The 20,138-nt window shown below is 40.1% G+C and overlaps 1 protein-coding gene across 1 annotated transcript; it reads left to right on the top strand.

Moving 5' to 3' along the window:
* Positions 1–1,188: 1,188 nt before the first annotated feature.
* IFT57 (intraflagellar transport 57) lies at positions 1,189–19,060 on the top strand. Its single transcript, XM_055802580.1, has 11 exons — positions 1,189–1,403; positions 3,631–3,793; positions 4,865–4,983; positions 5,908–5,998; positions 8,894–8,962; positions 9,518–9,640; positions 13,945–14,016; positions 14,627–14,758; positions 15,680–15,742; positions 17,319–17,385; positions 18,626–19,060. The coding sequence occupies exons 1-11, from the start codon at positions 1,189–1,191 to the stop codon at positions 18,802–18,804; spliced, it is 1,293 nt and encodes a 430-aa protein (XP_055658555.1). The 3' UTR covers positions 18,805–19,060.
* The last annotated feature ends 1,078 nt before the right edge of the window (positions 19,061–20,138 follow it).

Below are 20,138 nucleotides of genomic sequence, written 5' to 3'. Positions count from 1 at the left end.
GTATAAATAGTGTAAAGCTTTGATGGCCAGGGAGCTAGGCATTTGTGGATGACCACCTAGTGTTGCCTAAACTCCTGAACTATTGAACTCAAGATTTAGTCTATAACTACATATTAAACAATTATGTGCACAAAGTTTAGGTCAAGCTGACCCACCCTCTGAAGTCATTAAAACTGATGAATAAAGGGATTTCTAATTAAGGAAGTCAGCCTTGGGGAAAAAGTAACAGATAATGAACACTGTTATCTAAATTACACAGAAAGAAGCCTCCAGGTAAGAAAGTCCTGGCTGCAAGAGGAGACAAGCTGGTAAAGTGTTGCAATCCACAGAAAATCAGTGGGAAGTAGGACAAAGGTAATTGTGGCAATGGGAGATCTGTGACCTCCAACTCAAACAGCACCCCTGAAAGAGAGCAAAAAACTCACTTGGGGAGCATGCGGAGTTAGTGAAAAACTTCAGTTCTGCCTGAGGATGCGTACTAATGTGCATTGGAAGCAAGAAACTTTTAATCAGTCCCGTGCATGAATGCCGCACTATGAATATGCAAGTACTCTACTGTATATAACATGTACCCTCAAGTAACTTGGTGTGCATGCTAGGAAGAAAAATCCCCCATGCACCCAGCATTGTGATAAACCACTGCTGGCTTTCTGCGCAACTAGGGTGAAGGGCTGAAAATAACCTCTTCTCGGTAAGTGAGCTGGCGCTGGGCCTGCGGGACAGCACACACTCAGGGCCGAGCTACCTATCAGGCCAACAGCGAGCAACAACGCTTTATAGAACACAGCCCCGGGCCAGCCAAGCCGCTCATCGTGAGGCTTCACCCGGTGCGAGCCGGGGGTGAAATAATACGCTCCTGCATCACAACAACACCGCCATCTTGCCCTCACGCGGTGCCTGCCGTCTCCATGGTTAGTGGGCGGAAGTTGCGAACGCGACGCGTTACAATCCCGCCCCCTCAGCGGCGGTTGGTAGAGAGAGTCGAGGTGAGGCGGTCCCTGTCGCTGAGTTGGATTAGTGATTGGCTGATGATCCTAGAATGCTTCATCACTATTGGTCCTCACCATGGGCAGGCGCAGCCGCCCGGCGTGTGATTGGGGCAGGAGGTGGGCTTCGAGGACGAGACGGGTGGGGATTGGTAGGGCTGGTTGCCTCGGTTACGGGTGGCGGCGGCGGCCGGGCCCCAACATGGCGGAGGAGGCCGTGGGGGGTGGCGGGGCTCCACGGCGCGGGGTGGGGGACCGGGACCGGGATGAGGAGGGGGCGGCGGCGGCGGCGGCGGAGCGGGGCCCGGGCGCGGCCTATCACACGTTCGTGCTGATGGAGGACCTGCTGGACAAGCTGAAGCTGCTGAACTACGAGGATGAGGCGCTGCGGCCTCACAACATGCGGCCGCTCTCCAGGTGCCCCTCGCCCGCCCCGCCGGCCGGCTGGCGCCGCTGCCCGGGGGTGCGGAGGGCCCCAGGGAGGCCTGCGGCCTGGCCTGGGAGGCTTTCGCGGGGCTGCGGGCGGGGTCCCGGCGTGGCACGGAGCTCCAGGCGTGAGGGCCCGGAGCTGCCGGGGCCGCAGCGAGGGCCGCACCGCGGGGGAGGGAGGCTGCCGCTCGGAGGACGAGGCGCTCGGGTCAGGGCAGAGGCTGACAGACAGCTCCGCAGCTCCCTGTGTGATTTTGAAGCTTTAAAAATGGGAGGTCCCGCTGAGGGCTGAGATGTGATAAGTAAATACGTCGCTTGATCTTCCCTGCCCCCAGTAGCTACATGCCAGTGTATCTGTGCAAAAAATAACTCAAAGTGAATTTCTTGTATTGTAAGTACTTGGCTGTGGTATTTGTAAGGGGGCTTGGACCTGTTGCTTTTAGCTCTGATTTCTCATATCTACTACATATTTGTTTAGTATGTAATTATTTCTTTTTTTTTTAATAATGGTGGGAGACGGGAAACTTGGGAAATGGGACTGTTGTGCTCCCAATATCCACCAGCCCAAATAACTTCCAAATCCATCTGTCAGTTCTAACTAGGCTCCACAGCAGCATGGCACACAGTTAAGATTTCTGTAAGCAATGGTTTGGTAGGGGGAAAAAGATTGTCCTAATTGTTGCGAAAGATGCTGGAGTACAAGCACAGGGGCTATAAGCCAGCTGTCAGGCCATCAGTATTTGCAGCCAGGAAGCAAACCTTCGTCCACCTTAGTGAGCAGCTGTGTCTGCAAAGGGAAGCAATTGGTTCTGACTATCCTGTGTGCACATTTTTTGGGGACAAATCATGGTCTGACTAATGAATTCTCATTAGTACCACATCTTTCAATTTACTGTGATCCGAAATAGATTCAGTTTGTGTACCTTGCTCTCTAAAGCAACTCGAAGCACAGTAGGTGAGGATGGGTAGAAGGATCACTCCAAAACCATGCTCCTGATCTGAGCTTATGCATTGATTTAAGTAAACCAGCCTCTTGCCAGTCTTGAGAACTATGGGAAGGGGAAGAGATTTGGGGAACTGGAGCAAAAGGAACTAGATGTGTTGCTGTTGTCAGGAGGAGTATTTGGGGGTGTTAAGGCAACAGGAGGTGAAGTTACTGTGGTAATAATGGCATGCATAAGGCCAGTATGCAGGAAGAAGACACGTCTCTAGGCAGTGAGGCTTAGTAAATTTGTTCTCACCTCCTTAGGGAAGTACCATTCAAGGTTTCATGTGGTCACTCTGTGCAAAGTTTATTTACTTACTGATTTTTGAAAAGGCATAGTCATATAACCCAAAACAGACACCTTTCTTTGTGCTTTTTGTCTAAATTCCCTTAATGGAAAGCAATATGTGCTTCTAAAGCATTTGTCCGTGTGTTCTGAAGTAGATAAAAGGTGAGACAAATCCACCCTGGCTTCCAGTGTCATGGGTAAAGATATAAAGCTTTAGCAGTGGATCATTTTAATTTTGTTTTTCAAGTAGGCTGTTTGCTGTGTGATATTGACAGTAACTATCAATCACTTTTGCCAATCTGTTCAGAGCATATTTTTCAAATTTGATTTTTTTCTTGCAGTGTAAATCACTTGCCCTATGAAAAATGCCTGAGATTTTGCTAAATCTCAGCTCAGTCATGGCCTACAAGTTATTGGCAGTTGCAGATCTCTGACTTTTCATTCTTTTGAGCTTTTAAGTATTTTATGTTATGCAAGGACCATTTTAATGAATCCATTGCATAGACTTTTAATTAGTCAGTGGTGGTATTTTATGAAGTCACGAGATGGATTCTGCATCCCTAAAATTAGATGAGAACAGAACTGAGCTCATTGTGACTTGAGACTGCTCAGGTAAATAAGAGGAGTAACTTGGGTTTCTGGGGAAATTTGGTGGTGGTTAACTGAAGCTGTATAGTCCTGCTGGCAGGGGAGAGAACTACTTGGTTTCCATTCAATTCCTTGGAAGCTTGGATTAATAACTTGCTTAAACAGATAGCTGCGTGTAGAAAACTTAGCCTACTATGGGTTTGTGTGAAACTAGGCATCCTGAATTTAGTTCAGATGGATCACTCATTGAGAAGGTCAGTTAAAGAAACTCCTCTCTAGCCTTTGCTGGCCTATAATGCTGTAAGAGCTTCAAAAGCTCAAAATATTTACCATTTTTTCCCCTTTTTAAACAGGCACTACTTTGCACTGCCCACTAATCCCGGTGAGCAGTTCTTTATGTTTTGCACCCTTGCTGCTTGGCTTATCACTAAAGCAGGACATCCCTTCGAACAGCCGCAGGAGTGTGATGACCCCAATGCAATAATAGCAAATGTACTCTCAGAATTGCGATCGTTTGTAAGTGTTGAACATGCTGTTTTCCCAAGCATATTTCAAGCACGTGCATCACCTTCAGAAGTCACAGTAATGACACACTTCCTCTCCTGTCTGATTATGTTCCTGAGGACTGGACAGACTTTTCCTATCTATAAGTTTGCAGTATGTTAATTAGTTAATTGGAAGTTTACACCATCTCTACCTACTTGCAAATTTTTACAAAACCAGTCTTACAATATCATATATGATTTAAATTATTTTTGTTCCACAGTCCGTACAATGGATTAAATTGGGCTTACTTCTTGTAGTGTTGTTCATTTATAGTAGTAATTTAGAGATTTTATCTGGAAAGGTTGCACAGTGCTTGTGATCCTGCTCCTGCCAAAGTCAATGGTATAATTCTTAGTGAAGGAAATGGTTTAGAATTGTGTTTGTTTGTTTGGGTTTTTTTCTCTTTTTTTGTGAAGGAGTAAAAGGCTGCATGAAGTGCAAGGAACTATTGGGATATTTTTCAATATTAAAAAACCAAAATGCCAAAGGTCAGGAGAGTATATTGACTTGAAGTATGATCTTACGGAAGATTATACTGTGGTGCAGCTGTGAATGATGTTAAGAGCACTTCTCTAAAGGAGTTAAACTGTAACAAACTAAGATGTTTATTCTGCAGGACAGCAGTAAATAAAAATTTTATAAATAAAATATTTTATAAATAAAATCTGGAACAAACAAGACAATGTTGAAAAGCTGGTGGTTGTCTCAGTGCTTGAGTTTCTCCATAGCTGTTCTTATTTTGCTAGCGTATCACTTGTGTGCTTGACCATCTAGCTCCCTTGTGGCTTCTGACTTTTCTGCTGTCTGTGAGTATCCTTGTACCAGGTGCCTTAGGATTTTGATGCTGTATGTGCTCCTTGGGTTGCTGTTTTCTCTTCTGTTGCCTGATTGGAGCTGCATAGGGGAAGAATATGAGTTAACATTAGTAAAATCTTCATACACAATGGACACTTTGGTTTAAGTGTAAAAAATCTTGTTACCTCCTTGAGAGGAAGCTCAGGCTGAGCAGCCATTAGTAAACAGCACATCTCTTTATTTTAGGAAAGGCCTGTGGATTTTCCTCCCTCAAAATTAAAGGCAGGTTACGGAGAGCAAGTGTGCTATGTTCTTGACTGTTTGGCTGAAGAAGCCTTGAAATACACTGGCTTTAGCTGGAAAAGGTATAGTACACTTTTAAGCATCTTCCCTTATGCATTTTTTTTCAGCAAACAAATGTAAGTTGTAATTGTAAAGACAAAAACTAGTAAGGACTAAAACCAAAGTTACTTGATGTTTCATGAGATGCAAAATTCAACAAGGCTTGAAGCAGTGGGACCAATTGATTCCTAATGCAATTTCACATGATTTAGTCTATTACCAGCAGGGTGAGTGTGGGCCATTAATAAACTTAGCTAATTAATAAAGGTCTGGTGGATGATATTTTTTGGTCATTTTCCTATGCATAACTGCTTGTTAATCTGACAGTTGAGTTGCAACAGTTTGTGTCCTTTTAGGTCCTATCAGTCAATAGCTAAATTCTTGACCTCTTCAGTTGGAGGGCTGCACAGTATGTGGTCATGTTACAAGTAGGCTACAGTAACTTTGAGTATTTAATCTGAAGCAAATCTTAGGAGAAAGTAGATGACAGACAATTTCAAGTATATGAAAACTTCTTTAGAAGTGTTATTTCATTCTTTCTTTATGATGGGTTTTGAAATGGATATAGTGAAGTAATTTCTACCTTGGAAATATTTTACTGTTACTTCTGGTTAGTACACAAATTTTACTGTAGGCTGAAAGTAAGTCGATGGTGACTTGCACTTGAATTTTAAGAGGTTAGACCAAAAGCGAAAACAAATACTCCCCAAATGTCTTTATAGTATGAATGTACTGTACTGCTGGGCATTTTAACTAGCCCTTACTTTTAAGACAGACTAAGATGAACAAAGACTTTTAAGGCTGACTGTTAATTTTATAATTGCTGTCTAGTCACATTCAACCTTGCCCATAATTCTCATGAAATGTTCTGTTTGCTTAGGAGCAGTTTAGAGGTATTTCCCATGTACTGTGTTTAAAAGTTGTGCTGTTCTGTGAACTAATTTCAGGCCAGCATATCCAACAGAAGAACTAGAAGAAGAAGAAATAACAGAAGATAACGCAGAATTAACACTTAATAAACTGGAAGAGGATGTTGTGGTAGGTTTACCTGACTGGTTTTGATTATTAGTATTGCTCAACTATGAGGAAATTTTTACTCATTGCTCATTTTCTTCAGTTTTGTTTAATGAGTCTTTTCTATTAGCTGTTCAATTGCCCTGTCCAAATGACAGTGCATCTCCATTCCTGCATTGTCAGCTTTGCTGTAGAGTTTTTGTTTCCTTTCAGATAAGGTTGTTAACTCTTCGGGACAGAGCATATGTTCTTCTCTGCATTTATAGTTAACGGAAAGTGAAGTGGAATCTAACCATACATTAAAATTACGTAGAGTCAGTGTTTGAGGATCAACTGTTTTATTTGTTCCTGCTTTTTAACTATAATGACTACAGTGAAGTTGTCGTGTCTATGAAACAGCCTATGAAATACACCTGTAAGTTCAAATATGCTTTTAGGACTTACTGGTGGATGGATGTTGAACAGAAGTAATTTCTCGGTGGTTGACTTTCTGAGAAGATGATTTTTATGAGAGAAGGTGCTTCATTGTAAGCTGGTAGTATAATGTGATCTCAAGACATTGTCACTTTCACAAGCCTCTTGTCAGTTTTGAAGTGAGTCCTCTTCTGCTGACTTAAACAAGTCAGCAGGCTTTTTTGGAGAAGGAATTTGACTGCAGACAGTTAAAGTGAAAATTACAAAAAGAAGTTTGTTTCATATCCAGTTTCTCCAAAAGCTGATGGTTCTGTGCAAAGTAAATGTAGAGCAAAACCAAAATATTGAAAGCTGTGTGCCTGGAAGTGCTCACGTGTCAGTAAATTACTTGAGAAGAAAACATTTTTCTGGTGTATTAAGGCCCATTAATACTGGATAGAAAATGCCACAACTATCCCATTTTTGTGTTCACATTTTTCAAGTGCTTAGGAAAAATTAAAGGTCATAAATGTTGGAAATAGACTGCCAGCAATATTATCATATGGTTCTGATTATAGTCCCAATTTATATAACACAGTAGTCCACAAGAATGTAACAGTTGAAGAATTTGCTTATTTTCTTCCTCTTCTCATAGTTTTCCTAAGTATTGCATTATTTTTCTCATTATTAGCCAAGGAAAATGCCAAACTTCTATTCTTAAATTCCATACAATATGCAAACATTGTTATATGGATGTCTGCTTGCATTTTTGTCAGCTTTGAAGTCTCCACAGAAGAAGTCATGGATAATTCTGAGAAGAATAAAAGACATTCTGTATTGTGTGTTTGATCAGCCTCAAAAAAATGTAACCTGTTGGTTAAAAGCTTTAGATACGAAAACAGTTAGCTGTCTGCTCTTTTCTGTGTCTTGTTAATGCCTAATCCGTTTAAAACTGGGAAGTGGAGACGAAACAGTTAGCTAAAGCACAGTTGAAACCATTCAAAGAACCTCTATATTTGCTATCAGGTAGTATCTTAGGCCATGTTTTCACAAATAACATGTTCTATTAGCTTTTGTAAGTTTACCTGTTAATAAAACCATTGAGCTAGGTTTATACAAAGTGGATAATCACTTTCTAGAGCCCCTAATGGTTCTACAGGGAATAATTATATGACAATGCAATTTTTTTTCCCCCCAAGTCCATTGTTGCTGCCAATATATTTGTATGTCCTGGATGTATTAGCTATATCCATAATTGAATTTAGCAGTACTTCCAGCAGTCAAATACTAACGCTGACGTTCATTGGTTATTCTTTGGTTCTGATTCTTCTGAATAAAGTTGATGAGGCTGACAGACAAGCCTAGTTCTGTAAATCTTGGGGAACTGGGTAGCTCGTATTAGGTAGGCAGCAGTAGCCAGCGAGGCTGGGTGTGCAAGGAAATCTGCATAGTTTGACTTCTCAGTTCTGATAACTAGTCTTGTTGTTATAGCAGTGTTGTCATATGGTCTTCTAAGTGCTGCACAAATAATATATTGTCCATTTAGCAAGATAGTCCCAATCTAGTCACCATTAATTTCTTGCAAGTATTAAGGGGACTAGGGCCCAAACATGCCAGAAGAAAATGAAGTGGTCCCTGTTAGTTAAAAACTAGGTAAGGTAAAGGAATAAGCGCCCAGGTTTTCACTGAGTCTTCAAGGGTTCTACGCTAAGACCTGTTGTATTGTAGTTTTCATGATTTGTCTAGAAAGGAGGTGAATGATGAAATTTTACCTGGGTGGAAAAGACAGCTAACAGAGAGCTACAGATGGGCCAGGTGCAGAAGGGTGAACTGTATGGGTGATAAAATGGCAGGTGAAATTCAGTATAGATAGAGGATAGTGCACAGAAAAAGCATCTTTTGAGTTTACGTATGCAGTAATGGGCTCTGAGCTGATCGTGGTCACTGAGAAATGCAATTTTGAGATTATAATAGAGAAATCTATAAAACCGTCAGCCCAGCATGTAGCGTCTTGGGCAAGAAAACAAATTGATTGCCTCTGCACACTGAAAATGTGTCATTTTGCAATTCAAAATATGTAGGGCGAATGACATCTTGAAAACTATGTTCATGTATGGTTGTGGTTTGGTTTTTGTTTTGGTTTATTTTTATTGTAAAGCTTTAGGAAACACCTAAGATATTATGGTTACCATACAACTGTTGATAATTTTTTTGTGTTGTTGATAATAATTTTTGTGAGAGGGCTTGGGTTTGGGTTTTTTTTCTTGGTTAGTTGGTGTAGTTCTGAAATACTGTTGCACCCTGAGGGAAATTTGGGGTAGCTTTCATCTTCTAGCTTGTTCCAGATATTGTGTATCCTCATAAGATTTTAAGTAAATACAAGCTCCATTATCAGAAACTCTCCATGTCTTGTTTTGTTCAGAAATGCGGAATTTAATACTCCTTTTCTTGTGCTCCTGCAAACTAAAATCATTGAGAAAGGTCTTGCAGTACTTACTGAAGTCTTATTTTGCAACTTTCCTTCAGGAAGAAGAGTCAGACAATGAAGAAAATTTTATTGACTTGAATGTTCTGAAGGCAGAAACATACAGATCAGTAAGTTATTACCCGTCAGTCCTCTGTTGAGAGATTTTTACATCTGTAGCAGCAATTTATTTCTTTTGGATTTAAGTCTGAAAATCCTTGTATAGTCTAACCTTGAAAAAATGTTCCAGCTGAAATGTCTGAGTTTATTTTTAAAAGAAAAATGTGCAGCCAGTTTCGAAACTGGTATCACTGCAAGGTTGCTGGAAACATTTTCAAGAAATTTTTGCAGAGAGTTTTAGGGAAACACAGTATTACTTTCTGGAATATATTTTCATCATCCCCCCCCCCTTATTTCTGGAACGTGTTATGGTTTCTTGTTATATACATTTCATTCTTTTCAATTGTAAGTATGATGAGAAGCTATATTCATTTTAATTCCTAATCTGTAGGAATTCAAGAAATCCATTAATCTGTTACATCTGTAGTCTCAATCATTCTGAACATAAATATTTTTCTGATTATGAACACTATAAGCCATTGTAACATGATTTCTAACAGTTCTTACTATGCATAATGATGTGGTTTTTTTTTTTTTTTTATATAAACTCTGTGATTTTTGCATAGGACATGAGTGACGCTGCAAAGCAAGAAGAGATTTTACAGTCCACAACAGATGCAGCAGAATGGAATCTGGAAGTGGAACGTGTGCTTCCACAGCTGAAAGTTACAGTCAGGACTGACAATAAGGTATGTGAGATTGAATTTGTGTGTGTGATCACATACGGTGATTGAAGTTTTATTTCAGTCAGTGTTGTCCACTTCCCATTTACAATTTTTTCTTTTGTCATGCCAAGAATTGTGAATAACAGGCTCTCCAGTGCTATCTTGTCTGAACCTTTGTCGCTTACTTTGACCCTAGAAGCCATAATTTGCAGTAGGTTTTTTTCCCCAATATTATGTAAGAATAAATTTTTCTGCTACTTACAGGGCACCTTATTTCTGTATATTTATGTCCATATATTTATTCAGTGGAAACGTCTTCAATTGTTAAAAAACATTTCCAGTGTATTCACACTTCTGAAAAATTATATCCTCAGTTGGGCAGCTATCAAAACACCTTCCTGGAATAGAGCTGATGAACTTCTTATCTTCAACATTTGTCAACCACATAAAAGATTGATTATATGGAATTAATCGTGCCAAATTTTTCCTGACAATAAAATAGGTCTGTACCTCTCTGATCTAGTCATCACGGTCTCTCCTTATGTTCAGCAAAAAAGAGTACTTGTTAAAAGTGATTTTACTTACCTATCCAGATAACCACTTCAAGATGAATTCATAATTTTTTAGAAATGTGTATTTCTCTCCGTGATCTCTTTCAAACAGTCAAGAATGAGCAGCTTAGAAGTAGACATCTATCTTTTGGCAAGTCCAGACCTAGGACCTATTCCTGGCATTGCCGTAACCCTTCTTTCTAGGAGCTTGTATAGCACACACAGATCAGCGCAGTGTTGGAATTGCTCATTGGTAGTGACCTAGCTAGTTGGGATGTTGGAGCAATCCGCAGCAGTGATACAGAATTCAGTGAAAGATAATTATCTTGCCAAAACCAGGCTAAGCTCTCAACTGTCCACTAAATTGCTTGTCTGTCCTACTGCATTCTTCTGTGTGAAGAACTGCCTGGTTTGAGCCTTGGCAAGCCCATCTGTTACAGAGAACATCATGCTTGATTCTCACAGTAAGAAATTAAAACTTAGACATACATGGGAAATTAAAGCCACTGTAGGAACTGAGGTTTATTAGGTTCCAGTTTAATGTACCATCTCTTGGCTTTAAGGATTATGTCAAAATGAACATGAAAGGAGGATTCTTCTTTTTCTAGTTTCTGTGCTTTCATGTTTTCAGAAATAACTGGAGAGGAGTGTTTGGCCTTTTTTTATTCTACAAGAAAAGCATCCTATTCTGTGTCCTAGGCTATGCATGTAAGCATAGTACCAGGAAAGGGTTAATGGTTTAATCAGTGGCATTAAAAACTAGATCTTATTTGTGAAGTCCTGGGCTAGGGAGGGGGTGGGGGCAGAGCAGGAGGCATTTGTAGTTTTTATTTAAACTCCAGAGTTTGGCAAATTGTGAAGAACTGTCACCAGACCAACAAAAGATCTTGAGTCTGCTGCAAACTTAAAACCCAACATAAGCACATTTTCTCTGCTAGCCTTTGTTTTGTTCCAGAAGAGGATAGCGGGCAGCAGCACAATTGTAGACAGCAGGTGAACCTCATGGGCTGAACAGCTGTTGGAGATGCTCAGCTGTGCTCTTCAGAGATAGTGAGACACAAGCACCCGTCATTTGGTAGTGCATGTCCTGCGCAGGGGAACAGCCTCACTTCAGGTCAGTGCAACTGCCTGCGGTTGAAGGATGGCACATGTTTAAGTGTGCGGCTGTATAAGTGGCTGTATCCTTCAGAGCTCCGGGGTTGGGAATTCCTCTTGCTCAGTTGCTTCAGCCCAGCCCCACGTGCCTGGGGACCCGCAGGTCCCCATCCCAGACGGGTGGATGCAGCTCCTGCTTCTTTCCTGCTTCTTTCCTGTTCACAGGTTCAGCCAGTAGCGAAGTGTGCATCACACAGACACACAGAGGACCCTGACATGGCCAGCTACACAGACTGCCATAAACAAGGCCCTGTCTTCAACAGCACTTGTAGGACTCCCATAAAATGTAAATATAGACAGCCAGGCCCCCTGCCTCTTCAGCTAATGAAGATTGAAGTTCAGTGGTGAAAGCACAGCTCCCCTTCTCTCTAGATTGAGTAACGCGTGCACGTTCATGGATCCCTCAACTCTCAGCATGGTCCTTCTGTCTCTCTGATCCCCCTGCCTGGATCTTGGGCCATCTTAACTGTTTTGCTGCTCTTCCACTTGCTGGCTAGTCCAGCTTGATGCTTGCCAACAAGCAGATGCAGACACTCACGCGCGCGTCTTAAGGGCACTCTGCATTTGTGGGTCCCCCTGAGTACCAGTGTACACCCCCTGCCTGCTTCATACCCAGGCCTAGATCTAGGGCCTACTACTTGATGGTTAATTCAGTTTTAAGTCTGCTATCAGATTTTACATGAGCACAGCAGGTTTAGGGGAGATGCAAACGCTGCCTGTCCCCCCTCCAGTAGCTGGCACCAGCAGCACAAGCTTGTGACCCACAGTCCTGCTCTAGTTGCTGGTACTGAGCCCCTCACTTGCTTTATTCACACTGGTCCTTCCCAGTAGCTGGATTTTGGGATACGTGCTGGTCTTGCCCTGGTGGCTGAGACCTTCAGCTGCTCCTGTGGTTGGCACAGAGACCCCCCCACTCTCTCCGGCTGCAGCCCCCCACAGGCCTGGGACATCTGCAGCCCTGTTCTGATTCCCATTGCTGGCTCCACATACCTCTCACCAGCAGCTGGCACTTCACCCTTGCAGTGCTTGTACATGCACAGGGTAGAGAAAGGTTGCAGAGAAAGAGAATTAAAAAATAATTTAATAAAAAAAATAGCGCAGACTGCTGTGATCAGACGCAGGGCTCAGGCAGACAAGTGGACTCACTGGCAACAGTTTACACATGACTAGCCCCTCTTACACCCCTCTCTGTCCCCCAGTTTGTTCCTCCTTAGTCCCCTTCCCCTGCATGTTGCTTCCTCAGTTTGTATAGTTGCACCAACCCTCATCCGGAACGTCCAGAATCCTTAGGTTTGCATTCTTACCAGTTGCAAGGGCCAGGTTCAGCTGCTTTGAAGTGATGCTTGCAGTTTCTTGATAGCCCATCAGTTAGTGTGACTGATGGGCTCTGTTTCTTGTCCTTGTCTCTGTTAGTGTTTGCCTGACAGATTTGTGTCTCTGTAGGTTTGGGGTTTTTCCTCCCCTTTTTCTTTGTCTCATTTTGACAAGGTCTTCTATCAGATAATTGTACCTATACATTCTTGGGCTCCCATACCCTTAGCCATTAGTGTAACTGGCCAGGTTTGTTTCTTTTTACTGTCTCCATTATTGTTTTTTGGTCGGGTTTGTGCCTCTCTGTGTTTTGCTTAGCATCCTTTTTGATAAAATCCTTGATCAGATAATGTTACTGAAACAAACACTGTCATCTTCCACGTATCCTTACAGTGCCTATTTTACAAGAAAGTATCCTAAGGTTTGATTTCAAGCAATAAAGATTTATTAACATTAATATATTTTTTTCACCCCTAGACCAGTACAGTGCCAAAAGCTTAAAAATATTTTTAGCACATTCAGAAACACAATACTGAAATAGCAGTGTTCTGCAGTGCTGCTGCTCTGCTTCATTTTGAACTCACACTCTGTCTGCAGCTGTGCTTTGGGTCTGGGAGATGTAAGAAGTTTGCATTGATAAGGAAAAATTTGTGATAAAGCTTGGGAACTAGAATTGATTTCTGAGAAAAAGATGCCTACCTATGGAGTTAAAACAGCACCTTTTCTCATCCCCCATCCCTGCGTCCATGCATGTTTCCTGTGACCTAAAAACTGCAAATAATTCTTCTGCTTCTAATTTTGTCCCACTATCAAAAAACAAGTTTAGGTATTTCTGCCCCTCTTGTGTCTTTCTGTTCTTCCTGATAATAGTAAGAATATTTAGTAAGAATAAAAAGATCTGATAGTCTGGAACTGGTAGTTGTTGGGTATCTGAAGCACTTGTTTTGTCTAAGAGGAAGCTGAGCTAATGCAGCTATAATCAGTATTTTCAGTATTTGCTCCCAGAGTATTTTCTAACAGAAACAGTTCTACAAAGATGAAACAGATTCTAAAAAGCATAGCTACTGTGGTATCAGTGAGGATGTCAGTGTTTGTTTATGAATCCGAGTGTCACGTGTGACATTCAGGAGGTTTATAAATTGTGTCACATTAAGCAAGTGCCTCTGGATATAAACATGGCAGTGGCAGAATATTACACAGTGATAGTATAAAAGAGAACTGACCCTGCCTTGCATAGCAGCCTTTGTGTAGTAACAAGAGAAAGATAAAAGTTGTACTTACCTATGTTTTACTTTGTGGCATCTCTTTTAGGATTGGAGGATTCATGTAGATCAAATGCATCAGCATAAGGATGGAATTGAATCTTCTTTGAAGGAAACTAGGGTATGTCTTGTATGTGCGGAGTATTTAGCTGATCTGTCAGCATTTTTATTTTCTCATTTATTTGATATACGTTAAGAACTACCTTGGTTTATTTTTTCCCTTCATTTTATTTGTCCTAATGCTGTAAAACTAAAAAGGGAAACATGACATGATTATTAGGGACAGCAGGACTGGCAGAATATCTTCTGGGAAAGAAGTGTATATGTGAGGATTCGCAGGGATTTGGGGGTTCATTAACGTATAGATTACCATAAGTACATCCTGACTTCAGAGGGTAAAATAGAATAATACAATTGTACAATCTGAAAATACGTGCTGATAAAAACCCCCAGACACTGTCAAATACTATTATTGGAGTAACTCACTGACATTGACATTTGTAATTAATGGAGGTGGGGAGAGTGATGGAAGCAGTAAAGCTTGAAATGTATTTTGGAGGTAGGCAAACCAGAACACATTAGGAATATTTTTTGTTGGCTAAACACAGCATTTCTGTCCTATTTTTCTCTCACACTTTAGGCTTCCATATCCTTTCTTAATTACAGCATTGTTTTAATACTCTTTGCATACTATCTATGTACTGTCAACCCACAAAATGTAATTTTTCTAGGGTTACCTTGACAAACTCCATAATGAAATCAGCAGAACATTGGAAAAGATCAATAGCAGGGAAAAGTACATCAACAATCAGTTGGAGCACTTGGTTCAGGAGTACCGCTCAGCACAAGCCTTGCTCAGTGAGGTAATGCCCTGGTCTTTTGTTGTTGTCTTCTCTAGTATTAACTTGCTATTAAGTGAGGGTGAAAGCAAAGAAGACTCGGAGGAGTTATCTGTGAATTCTGCTGCTGGATATAAAGCGGGGGAAATGTTGATTGGCTGTCAAATTATATAGTTTTTAAGCTAAACTAGCAATTTTTATTCAACTATTCTACAAGGGAATATTGCCTGAATATTATGTAAATCTGTTGCCAATCTTGAGTAGCTAGTAAATTGCTAGTTCTGCTTTCCCTGTGAAGTTCACACATCTGTGAGGAGTGGAAAAACTACAGTCTCGGTCCAGCATTCATCTCTTACATTGATTACTCGTGCTAACATGCACAAAGCACTCTGATTACTTTGCTTCATTTAGCTTTTATGCCAATACAGTGCTGTTTGAGAAGCTTTTTCATCCCTTAGTTAGGAGGCCTGTATGAGCTGCCATGTGGCTAGCACTCCTGCTCGTGGGCATGATGTTAAAATAAGGCTAACAGGATTTGACCACGGTGCTTTCTCTTGGTCTTACTGTTAAACTTTGAGAAACTTCAAGATAGTAATTTACTGTTGATGAAGAAGTATTCTGGGTTTCAGGATTCAATTCTGTCTCCATCCTGGCAAATTTTCTTTATTTCCTCAGTAAATGATTAGAAAACATAACTTCTTACTGTGTATGTATTAGGGCTATTACAATTTTTTAAACTTTAATTTTTTTTTTTAACTATAGTCATTACAGGGGCTGATGTTTCAAGCCTCTCTTCATACATGTAGTGCTGTAGACGTCATCAGGCCTTTGTGGGAGGGTTTCTGGAACTGGGACGTGTGAGAGCAAGTTTTGGTGGTGTCTCTGAGCTGTCTGCATACATTCCTTCAGCTTTGTCACTACAGCAAAACCCATGTTTCTTTCCAGGCTAAAGAGAAGTACCAGGAGGGAAGCGGAGGAGTAACTGAAAGGATTAGAGTGCTTTCAGAGGTAAAACACATCTTCCTGTAATTGCTTTTGCTTATTTTAAAACAACCGTCAGAGAGTTGGCATTTAGTTAGTGTTTGCAGTTTTAAGAACCCAGCTCTTTCTGATTTGTTCTCATGGTAAAAGATTAATTTGTTTGTTTAGTGGAGGCAATCTAGTTCAGTCCCTGAATTTTAAACCCAGGCTGCCATTGATTTTTAACTTGTGAAGTTGGGTAAGCTATTGTGAGCTCTTAATTTCCCCAGCTTGTAAAAGAGGGTAAATATTCTGTATTCTATAACCTGTGTCCTAGAATTATCAAGGATTAATCAAGTCATCCATAAATTCTTTGCAAGAAGAAAAGTTTAACTCTTATTTTTAGTTAAAATTAACAATTTGAAACCCACTTTATTTATTAGATGATAAAGCGTCTGGAGTAGTCACATAAAATAGGTCACACCATAGGAATGTGCTGGAAATTGTAAAACAAGCTTGAGATGGTTAAGAATATAATAGAATAGCTCGGTTGGAAGGACCTACAACAATCATCTAGTCCAACTTCAGGAGGTAATACAGCAGTTTCATCGGAGTTTTCTAGCAACAATTTCTAAGCGTACAGATTCTGCAGAATTAGAGTTTCTTTCTATTTCACTCTGAAGGAAGCTTGAAAAAGAGAATACAATTACTTCAGATTTATAATGTGTTTGTGCTTTGGAAGTTACTGACTGATTAGTAATGATTAATATGTTACTAATTGGCAGCCTACAAACTATGTAGATGCAGTGGTGCGTATCTGAGATAAACTAGACACGCTGGATATTACTACTGATCTGCTTTCAAGCATTCTATCAAATCTCAGCCCCCTCAGCAATACCAGTAGCGCTGTAGGTATGCAATAACAGTGCAGCCATGTTTCGGTTTTGTCACTGAAAAGGCTTATCGGAGCTGTAATGAAGGGTCGTTTTTATATTATAGGCAAAAATACTGAATTATTACCTAGACTTTACCTTAGAATCATATATTTGCTTTTTCTTCTGTGTCTGTAAAGGCAAACTGGTTGCTAGGTAGTCACTACTAAAATGCACTTTTAATTCTTCACACGTGCATTTTACATACCTACTACTAGCACCAGTGCCAGCAGGCTTGGCTGCTGCACCTTCTTTTGCTGCAGTGCTGTTTCTCGGGTTTCCACTGGAACCTGCTGAAATCGTTTCCAGAAGGGCAGCTGGCATGGTCATTTGGTGACCCTTGGTCTGCGGGGATATTGATTCCCGTCTTCCATCCAGCATCATACAACAACTACATACAAGCAAAAACTGCAAATACACTGTTATTTTTATTGATTTGGGATGCACAGATTCTCAGTAACACCATGCTGTTCAGCCAGCTTTTTACTCTTTCTGCCATAATTCTCACAACATTAATTTAGTGAAATTTAAGTTTTCTTAACAGCTGAAAGAAATTGTTCTTCTATATGCCACTAAGACAGTTTAGTTCATTTCTTTAAAACTTGCAGTTATTCAGCAGAGAATTTTGTTGTTTTCTTTTTTAAACTTGACATTCATCTGGTTTAATTAAGAAAAAAAATATCTGTTTTAAGATTACAGAAGTATTGGAGAGAGTAAAGCAGGAAACAGAAGAGAAAGGAAGCAGTATGACTGATGGTGGTAAGTATGTTTTTGCTTCAAACCAAGTACCTGTTTTCTAAGTGACAGCTACATAATTTGTCCGTTATTAAAGAAAAATAAAACAGGACCAAACTGAGTGACTAGTCTAAAATATCAATATTTAATTTCTAAAAGGTGTCTAAGGAAAACAGGAGTCTAAACCTCTGTGAATACGTTATGTAAGTCTGCAGAAGGTAGATATTCCAGGATTTCCCCTTTTGATAAATTATTTGTCAAAATCAAAGAAAAAAAAAAGGGGGGGGTTATGTCTGTTTTGAATAGCTACCAACTTATTGGAAGAAATTCACACCTGAGAGGTTCCACGCCTTTTATTCTGAAGTAGTTTCTAGCAGTCGCTGTTAGATTTCCTGACTAAGGCTGGCTGGAGCCAGTGAGAAAATTCATTTTGGTGTTTTGATGTTTGGACTTTTTTAATACTTAAAGCTACGTGCCTATTTGAATTAATTGTCTTGGACTCGGGTTTTGATTGTTTGAGATTTTTGCTGATAAATGCATTCTGTTGCAAGTGTATAAAGAGTATAAATGCAGAAACAAATTGGTGTGTGTTACAGTAGGGCTAAATATGCAAGCTGTATGCATATTTAACTGTAAACATTACAGCTAATTTACTTAAGTAGCTTTAAGTGTTACTGTTTAAGGAAATTTTGTGCACCCTTGCTTTGCTGTGAAGGAGCTACTCTCCTGCCTTGCAACACCTTTTCTGTATTACAGCATGGCCAAGGGCCAGGACAAAATTTAGAGCCCAGAATTATAAGGAGCAATGTGATGCAGCAGCAGCATCCCTAGGGTGATAATAGTGGGAAGTGAGGGATTAGAAGCAGAGTATGGAGCACAAAACATTTTAATAGCTTTTCACAGGTGAGATGACCTCCTGCTGAAGATGTCTTCAGTCTCTACCAAATGCCAAGTCAGGTACCGGGATAAAGCTCTCAGCCAAGGAAAACACATCATTGACAGACCTGTCTTAATGTTGATGCACGTCTTTATGCAGATCTTAGATGTCAAAAAGACAGCAAAATTGTCATTGCCTATTTCTATCTTTAAAGTATCTTGCATATTAAAAATGATGTATCAGTACAATCATGTCTTTAGAGTAGAACACCCTTTTGTTCATTCAACTCAATTTTAAGGAGTGAATTATAGAAAATAATGCTTTTCTGTTAAGTAGCTGACAGAGTTGCTCTGTTTATCTTCTTTTTTTTTTTTTTTTTTTTAACAGCTCCTCTAGTGAAGATTAAACAGGCCTTAACAAAACTGAAGCAAGAAACCATTCAGATGGACATACAAATCGGTGTAATGGAACACACATTACTACAGTCAAAGCTGAAGGAGAAATCCAATATGACTAGAGATATGCATGCAACAATGATTCCAGAAGCCGCAGTAGGTGCCTATTAAAATTCTTTGGAGTGGACGTGGTTTGTCCAAAATACAGTTTTCTACCATTTGCTTTTTTGTTAGTTTATACATTTCCTTTTTGCTGGGGGAGGGAGACGTTCTTTTTTTCTTGTTTGTTTTTAAGAAGATGCTTGACATGCACTTTTAAGAAGTAACATGCGTGCTTTGGACTCAGCATGGAGCTGTGTTTAGTTTTGTGCTGTGAAGATTTACTGCAGATCTCTTCCAAATATGCTAATAAATTCTTATTAATGAATGTGTCTCTATTTCATTGGAGAATGTTATGTAGTGTGAAAGTGTATAGAATGATACTGACAGCCTGTAATCTTGATATTCTATAGTGCTGAAAGAAAATTGCTTGCAAAGTACTGGAAAGGAATTTAAAATGTCTATTATTGCCATTTACATACATTTAGTATGAAGTATTTAATTGATGATACTGAAGTAATATGCCATTACCCTTTCTAAAAGGCTGGGTCAAAATCGGTATCAGCTGCAAGTAAAAGTGAATTGTAATTGCTTTGAACTGAAGTTTATGAATCAAGCAACAAGCTGATGTTTCAGTAACACTGGCAGGCTCCTAGGGCAGCCCTAAACAAATTTGTGAATGGACAACCACCCTATTCCTCGCTCTTTTTTTTTTTTTTTTTTTTTTTTTTTTTTTTTTCCCAGTGGTCGTCTAGACAGACTGGTATGAGTGGTTCTTTTAATTATTTTTATTTTTACATTGCGTCTAACAGAAGCAATGATAATAAAATCTAAGACCTAAGAATGTGGGAAGCACTGTTGGGAAATTACTATTGGCTTTCAGCTTTCTAATTTTTTTCCATGTGTCATCATTGTTTGAGTCACTTTGTATTACCATTGGGTCAAATGGTGCTTTCATTTATAGCATGTAGGAGAACTCCATGGACATCATTTGGGTTATTCTTGCTTTCTGGTTTTGTGTCAGAACACCTAATTTTGACCTCTGTTAAGGAAAAATGTTGCCAAATCTAGTTGTATAATGTGGAATGAGAAGAAAGATGTGCGAGGAAGGGGTTGGAAATGTAATGGCAACTGGGAGCTCCCTTCGTCTTGGTAAATGTGTAGGTAGGGAGTGATTCTAGATGTTACTGGTAATGAAGGAGCACAGGACAAAATTAAAAACCTTATTAAAGCAATAGTACATTCTTTTGGTTACCATTGTTCATAAGCCACAGACAATACAGTACGGTTCCAGTGCTATTAAAATCCTCCGCTAACTTCCATAGGCAATTCCATTCATCTTAATTAATTTCTCTTGCATAAAAGTGACCAGCATTTTGCAGAATCAGTGGATCAGTTCTGTGTCT

Source organism: Falco peregrinus, chromosome 4 (assembly GCF_023634155.1).
Source record: "Falco peregrinus isolate bFalPer1 chromosome 4, bFalPer1.pri, whole genome shotgun sequence".
NCBI classification, from domain to species: domain Eukaryota; kingdom Metazoa; phylum Chordata; class Aves; order Falconiformes; family Falconidae; genus Falco; species Falco peregrinus.
Note: the sequence above shows the minus strand (reverse complement) of the source record. Positions and strands in the feature narration are given on the sequence as shown.